This window comes from Triticum dicoccoides, chromosome 3A (assembly GCF_002162155.2).
Source record: "Triticum dicoccoides isolate Atlit2015 ecotype Zavitan chromosome 3A, WEW_v2.0, whole genome shotgun sequence".
Classification (NCBI taxonomy): Eukaryota; Viridiplantae; Streptophyta; class Magnoliopsida; order Poales; family Poaceae; genus Triticum; species Triticum dicoccoides.
In genome coordinates this window covers 485,498,036-485,504,826 of record NC_041384.1, presented here as the reverse complement: position 1 = coordinate 485,504,826, position 6,791 = coordinate 485,498,036, and the positions used below count along the sequence as shown (strand labels likewise).

The window sequence follows — 6,791 nt, the reverse complement described above, 5'->3', positions numbered from 1 at the left end:
AGCTCCCATGCGCCTCCCCACTATATATAGGGGTGGAGGGGCTGGTTTCTTGCCCTCCAAGTCCATTGGGGCGTTGGCCAAGGTGGGAGGAAAGAAATCTCATTATTTCCTTCCCCACCGATTGTTATCCCCCCTTTTTAGGGATCTTGATCTTATCCCTTCGGGATATGATCTTATTCCTTCTAAGGGGGGATCTTGGTGCGCCTTGACCAGGGGTGTGGGGCCTTGCCCCCACTACCCACGTCCATGTGGGTCCCCCCATGCAGGTGGGCCCCACTCCGAAACCTTCTAGAACCTTCCCGGTACAATACCAAAAAATCCCGAACATTTTCCGGTGGCCAAAATAGGACTTCCCATATATAAATCTTTACCTCCGGACCATTCCGGAACTCCTCGTGACGTCCGGGATCTCATCCGGGACTCCGAACAACATTCGGTAACCACATACAAACTTCCTTTATAACCCTAGCGTCATCGAACCTTAAGTGTGTAGACCCTACGGGTTCGGGAGACATGTAGACATGACCGAGACGTTCTCCGGTCAATAACCAACAGCGGGATCTGGATACCCATGATGGCTCCCACATGTTCCACGATGATCTCATCGGATGAACCACGATGTCAAGGACTTAATCAATCCCGTATTCAATTCCCTTTGTCTATCGGTATGTTACTTGCCCGAGATTCGATCGTCGGTATCCAATACCTTGTTCAATCTCGTTACCGGCAAGTCACTTTACTCATTCCGTAACACATCATCCCGTGATCAACTCCTTGGTCACATTGTGCATATGATGATGTCCTACCGAGTGGGCCCAGAGATACCTCTCCGTTTACACGGAGTGACAAATCCCAGTCTCGATCCGCATAAAACAATAGATACTTTCGGAGATACCTGTAGTGCACCTTTATAGTCAACCAGTTACGTTGTGACGTTTGATACACCCAAAGCACTCCTACGGTATCCAGGAGTTACACGCTCTCATGGTCGAAGGAAGAGATACTTGACATTGGCAAAGCTCTAGCAAATGAACTACACGATCTTTTGTGCTAGTCTTAGGATTGGGTCTTGTCCATCACATCATTCTCCTAATGATGTGATCCCGTTATCAACGACATCCAATGTCCATAGCCAGGAAACCATGACTATCTGTTGATCACAACGAGCTAGTCAACTAGAGGCTCACTAGGGACATATTGTGGTCTATGTATTCACACGTGTATTACGATTTCCGGATAATACAGTTATAGCATGAATAAAAGACAATTATCATGAACAAGGAAATATAATAATAATACTTTTATTATTGCCTCTAGGGCATATTTCCAACAAGCGCCGCCACGTTGTCCACTATTTCCACTCGGTGAAGTTGGGTCGGGAATGGGACGAACACGCACACCAGAGACACATCCAGAAGGCAAAACCCTAATCTATGGAGCGATCCGGAGGAGGGATTGGCAAGGAGGAGATCGTCGTCTTCACCATCAAGTGCAAGGGGACGTCAACATCGTCACCATCGTCATCATCATCCATCTCATTGTAACTTTAGGAACCCTAGTGGATCATCTTGTGTGTTACGTGTGTGATCCATTCATGTTTACCACCACCACCCTCATGATGTTTGTTGTCTTCATGTGTGAGTAGACCCCTAGTTCTCAAGGATACGGATAAACTTTTGTATGTATATGATTTGTAACGTTATACTAGATATGAGATCCTCTGTTGAATGCTTAGTTTAATAAACTTCGTGAATGTTGTGAAGGGGCCCCACTTAGCATTACCGTCGAAAGACCACAAAGTGTATAACTGTCATGGTAAAGGTTAGGATGTGAAGGTAATTCGAGGTAACATTAAAAGCCTTTCCTCCTAGCTTTTGGAATTGATAGGGGATTTATGGAGAACCCTTAGAGAGGTTGCGCCCACGGGATGACCCTTAATTACCTTAGTCGTAACCTGCAGGAGGAGACTACGGTAGTGGTGTGCATGGCACGAAGTCTACCTATGATAGAATGTGTTCTATACCTCGCTCTGCCGAACATAATCGTCAAGAGAGGCTCGAGTATTCAGAGCATACTATGCGGTTGTGTAGGTTGCCTTAGGAACATACCAATGGGGATTCCAGACTCTCTGAGACCGCCTTACTCCTCTGTCATTTTCAGTTGTTATTCGTGTTGTTGTTTTCTTATTACTTTTATGTTATTTACTTTCATCTTGCTCTACATCAAAATAATTATTTATTTCTGCCCTCACTTTGTCTGGTGTCTACTATTACTTGCAGGCACAAATATGGTTTCAAATAGAGGATGACGGGCTGGTAGCGGATTGGGGTCCGCATAATGGAATGCAGATAGCGGGCGCTATATCCGCATAGCAGATTTTTAAAAACACTAGATCATTGTCTATATTTCTAGATTATTAAAAAAATGATATTTAATTTGAGCAATAGCGGAAGCTATTGCGGACGCAATGGCAGACGCTATCTCCGCTATGTGAAACTATGGGCAGGAATCCATAATTCACTACAAGAGGCAACCCTTAATTCTTGTGCTCCCCGTGGGATCGATAATCTTACTTCGAAAAGGCTACAACTAAACCCTGCGCACTTCCAGACCATCAGATGCGCGACAGGCTGGGCACAAGCACTCATCACGCTCTGCTGGATCTTGTCGTCATTGCCCAGGACCGGGTCTTGCTCCCTTTGGTCAACATCCAGCTTCCTCATCGCGAGCCTCCGCCACAACTCGTCGACGACACACACACAACCCCACCAATCCTTTGCTCCCCACTCACGAATAGGCAAACCGATTAGTGGGAGGCCGTTCTTGCGGTTCAGTGTTGATTTTGTCAGCAGATAAACATCTTGTTTTTCTCATCATTGAGAATGGTAGACAGATGCACAGTTAGTTCAGCAATGTTAAGTTCAGCATAGTACTGCTCAAGTTGAGTTTAGTTCAGGTATAAAATATTTGTTCATGCTTATGTTGCAGCAGATAGATACAATTGTATGGAGTTATCTGTTCATGCTCAGTTGATCTATTTCTGTATAGTACCAAAGATTGCAATGCATTTTTTTCTGTGGAAGCAATTGTGAAGAAGAAAAGCATAGAGCAGTGGTGTTCTATTTTAGGGAAATTGTTGGAGACCCTCAATTTCTCATGCCCTAAAATACACTTTTCTGTGTCCTAAATTTTATCCCGAGCAATTTTGTATGCCCTAAAATAGGGCAGCTATTAGAGATGCTTTAAGCAACGGTCTAAAATATGTATAAGCGTCTCAAACGGGTGACGTCACACTATCATAGACAACATAGACATCAAACCGTGCAATTGGATATGTACGAGTGCCGCGTTATTTTGTTTTATTGTCTCCGTCATATTTGTCACATTGCACCTACGTACCTGGACTAAGTTCTATGTGCAAAACCAAAACCTGAATGTTTCCTAGCTGTTTGTCCGTTGGTGCAACTATAGGCGCAGTTCCCAACCCAGTAATGGAGGATCTCCAATCAGTCGGAGGAATATTATTTCCCTGAAACGATAGTCCTGCCGAATACTCCTATAGGAGCGTTTTGTTTGCCTGTCTTTGGAAACGATAAATATGCCGGTGTCGTTTGGCTGTAATCTTAGTTGTGATAGGTCCTTGATGCCGCACCATGGTTTTTTCTGTGAGCTTAGCTGTGGTAGGTCACTGATGATCTTTTCAAATGCATTGTTGATTTGGTTAATATCTTGATTTGTTCATCCGCTGACGCGAGTTGTTTGTAGCAAAACGGCGGCTAGCTGCAGAACCACTGTTTGACAATCAGAAAACAAGGGAACAAGTAGTAGTCGGAAGTTTACATTTTGGTTCCAGGCTTATATTACAGCCGTGGCGTTTCTTTCATTCTCCAAGGTTAACAAACTCAAGGAGAATTACGGCACGATGGTGCAACTTGCAAGTCGCATCTAATGGAGAAAAAGCCCAGATCAGAGCTTCTTTTTTTTTTGCGGGTGGAGATCAGAGCATAATAATCTTGAAATAGCAGAACAGGCTATGATCTTGAAAAAAACATGACAGAGGATGGCGTATGCTAGCCAGTCCTGGTAGGAAACAAAAGCAAACTAGCAGTACATGCTTCCCGTGCGCTGGCACTCCCGTACGGAGTTAGTAGCTGCTGCGTTGTCCGGGAGCACGCCGAAATCCCGAAAGCATTCATCGCCATTCGCCAATGATACTACAGTATTTCACAGATGCGGAGCAGGGGAGGGGGGAGCTGAGGCAGTTCCACTACCCGAGGAACTCATCGACTTTGGCCTCCAAAGTCAGAGTTCACACGATCTCCTCTACCCTTACAGCGACAGCAATACTACTACTACCAGATTACGTACGCCGTTTCAAAAAGAAAAGAAGAAAAACTACTGTACTAGCAGATTACCAGCTCGCGAACAAAACCCCGCGTATCTTCCTCGGAGAACCGCGACGCGAGGGAGCGCTCCATCCACAGCGGTGCCGGCCTTCCACTGACCCCGTTCGATCACCACCGCAATCTTTATTCATCCCCCGTTGCCCTCTCGCCGTCCCCAACCGTTGCGCTACGCCGCGCGCACCGATCGAGCGCCGCTCCGGCTCCGGCTGCTCTATATATACTCGCCGCGCCGCTGAGACTGTACTGCATCTGCATTACACACCAAGTTGCTAACACTACACAGGTGTAGCAGCAGCAGCAAGGTAGCTAGCTAGCTGGTGAGATGGAGGGGGAGTCGAAGCCGGCGGCGATGGGGGTGCAGGCGGCGCCCAAGGGCAAGTTCAGGATGCCGGTGGACTCGGACAACAAGGCCACCGAGTTCTGGCTCTTCTCGTTCGCGAGGCCGCACATGAGCGCCTTCCACCTCTCGTGGTTCTCCTTCTTCTGCTGCTTCGTCTCCACCTTCGCGGCGCCGCCGCTCCTGCCGCTCATCCGGGACAACCTTGGCCTCACGGGCAAGGACATCGGCAACGCCGGGATCGCGTCCGTGTCCGGCGCCGTGTTCGCGCGTCTCGCCATGGGCACGGCCTGCGACCTGGTCGGGCCCCGCCTGGCGTCCGCGGCCATCATACTGCTCACCACCCCCGCGGTGTACTGCTCGGCCATCATCGACTCCGCGTCGTCCTTCCTGCTCGTGCGCTTCTTCACGGGCTTCTCGCTCGCCTCCTTCGTGTCCACGCAGTTCTGGATGAGCTCCATGTTCTCGTCGCCCAAGGTGGGGCTGGCCAACGGCGTCGCGGGAGGCTGGGGCAACCTCGGCGGGGGCGCCGTGCAGTTCATCATGCCGCTCGTGTACGAGATCGTCCGCAAGATCGGCAGCACGGACTTCGTCGCGTGGCGCATCGCCTTCTTCATCCCGGGCATCATGCAGACGTTCTCGGCCGTCGCCGTGCTGGCGTTCGGGCAGGACATGCCGGACGGCAACTACCGTAAGCTGCACAAGAGCGGGGAGATGCACAAGGACAGCTTCGGCAACGTGCTGCGCCACGCGGTCACCAACTACCGCGCCTGGATCCTGGCGCTCACCTACGGCTACTGCTTCGGCGTCGAGCTCGCCGTCGACAACATCGTGGCGCAGTACTTCTACGACCGCTTCGACGTGAACCTCCACACGGCCGGGCTCATCGCCGCCAGCTTCGGGATGGCCAACATCATCTCCCGCCCCGGCGGCGGGCTCATGTCCGACTGGCTGTCCGACCGGTTCGGCATGCGCGGCAGGCTGTGGGGGCTGTGGGTCGTGCAGACCATCGGCGGCGTCCTCTGCGTGGTGCTCGGCGTCGTTGACTACTCGTTCGGCGCGTCGGTGGCCGTCATGATACTCTTCTCCTTCTTCGTGCAGGCCGCGTGCGGGCTCACGTTCGGCATCGTGCCGTTCGTGTCGCGGCGGTCGCTGGGGCTCATCTCCGGGATGACCGGCGGGGGCGGCAACGTGGGGGCCGTGCTGACGCAGGTCATCTTCTTCCGCGGCACCAAGTACAAGACGGAGACGGGGATCATGTACATGGGGCTGATGATCCTGGCGTGCACGCTGCCCATCACGCTCATCTACTTCCCGCAGTGGGGCGGCATGTTCGCCGGGCCGCGGAAGGGGGCGACGGCGGAGGAGTACTACAGCCAGGAGTGGACCGAGGAGGAGCGGGCCAAGGGGTACAGCGCCGCGACCGAGCGTTTCGCGGAGAACAGCGTGCGTGAGGGCGGGCGGAGGGCGGCGTCGGGCAGCCAGTCAAGGCACACCGTCCCCGTCGACGGGTCGCCGGCAGACGTGTGAAGTCTCAACGGTGCACGTACTACGTGCTCCACGTGTACAACGGGTGATACGATCGCGTCGCACGGCCGCCCGTGTGTTTTGGGCGTGTTCCGTGCACGTACGTACGTACTACGAACGCACGCACGCACGCCGGCTTTGTGCTGCTTCTAGTACGTACATTTGGGGTTTGGTTTGCTCGCTTATTTGTGATAATCCGCATGTTGCTGTTTTATGGTCCCTTGTGAAATACAGTTTTTTTTTTAATTTTTGTGAGAGACGTGAAATATCGATGTTGTTGGAGTCAAACGGCAGCGTCACTGTCCTCTTCTTTCTACGGCAGTCAGCAGGCACCATGTTCACAGTTCACACAGCATCCAGCAGGGATCCAGGTTCTCGTGTCACGTCTACAACAGAGATCTATCTTACTTGATAGCAATGCTACGCAAAAGTTACGGACTTAAGCTTATTAGAGCATCTTAGTGGATTCCTCATAATTCCTTTTATCCTCCGTTCTTTAATTTTCTATTTAGTTAAGGACC

General features: G+C 50.8%; 1 protein-coding gene across 1 annotated transcript; it reads left to right on the top strand.

The window, feature by feature from the left end:
• Nucleotides 1-4,671: 4,671 nt before the first annotated feature.
• On the top strand, nucleotides 4,672-6,510 carry LOC119268698 (high-affinity nitrate transporter 2.3). Its single transcript, XM_037550397.1, has one exon. The coding sequence runs from the start codon at nucleotides 4,729-4,731 to the stop codon at nucleotides 6,271-6,273; it is 1,545 nt and encodes a 514-aa protein (XP_037406294.1). The 5' UTR covers nucleotides 4,672-4,728; the 3' UTR covers nucleotides 6,274-6,510.
• The last annotated feature ends 281 nt before the right edge of the window (nucleotides 6,511-6,791 follow it).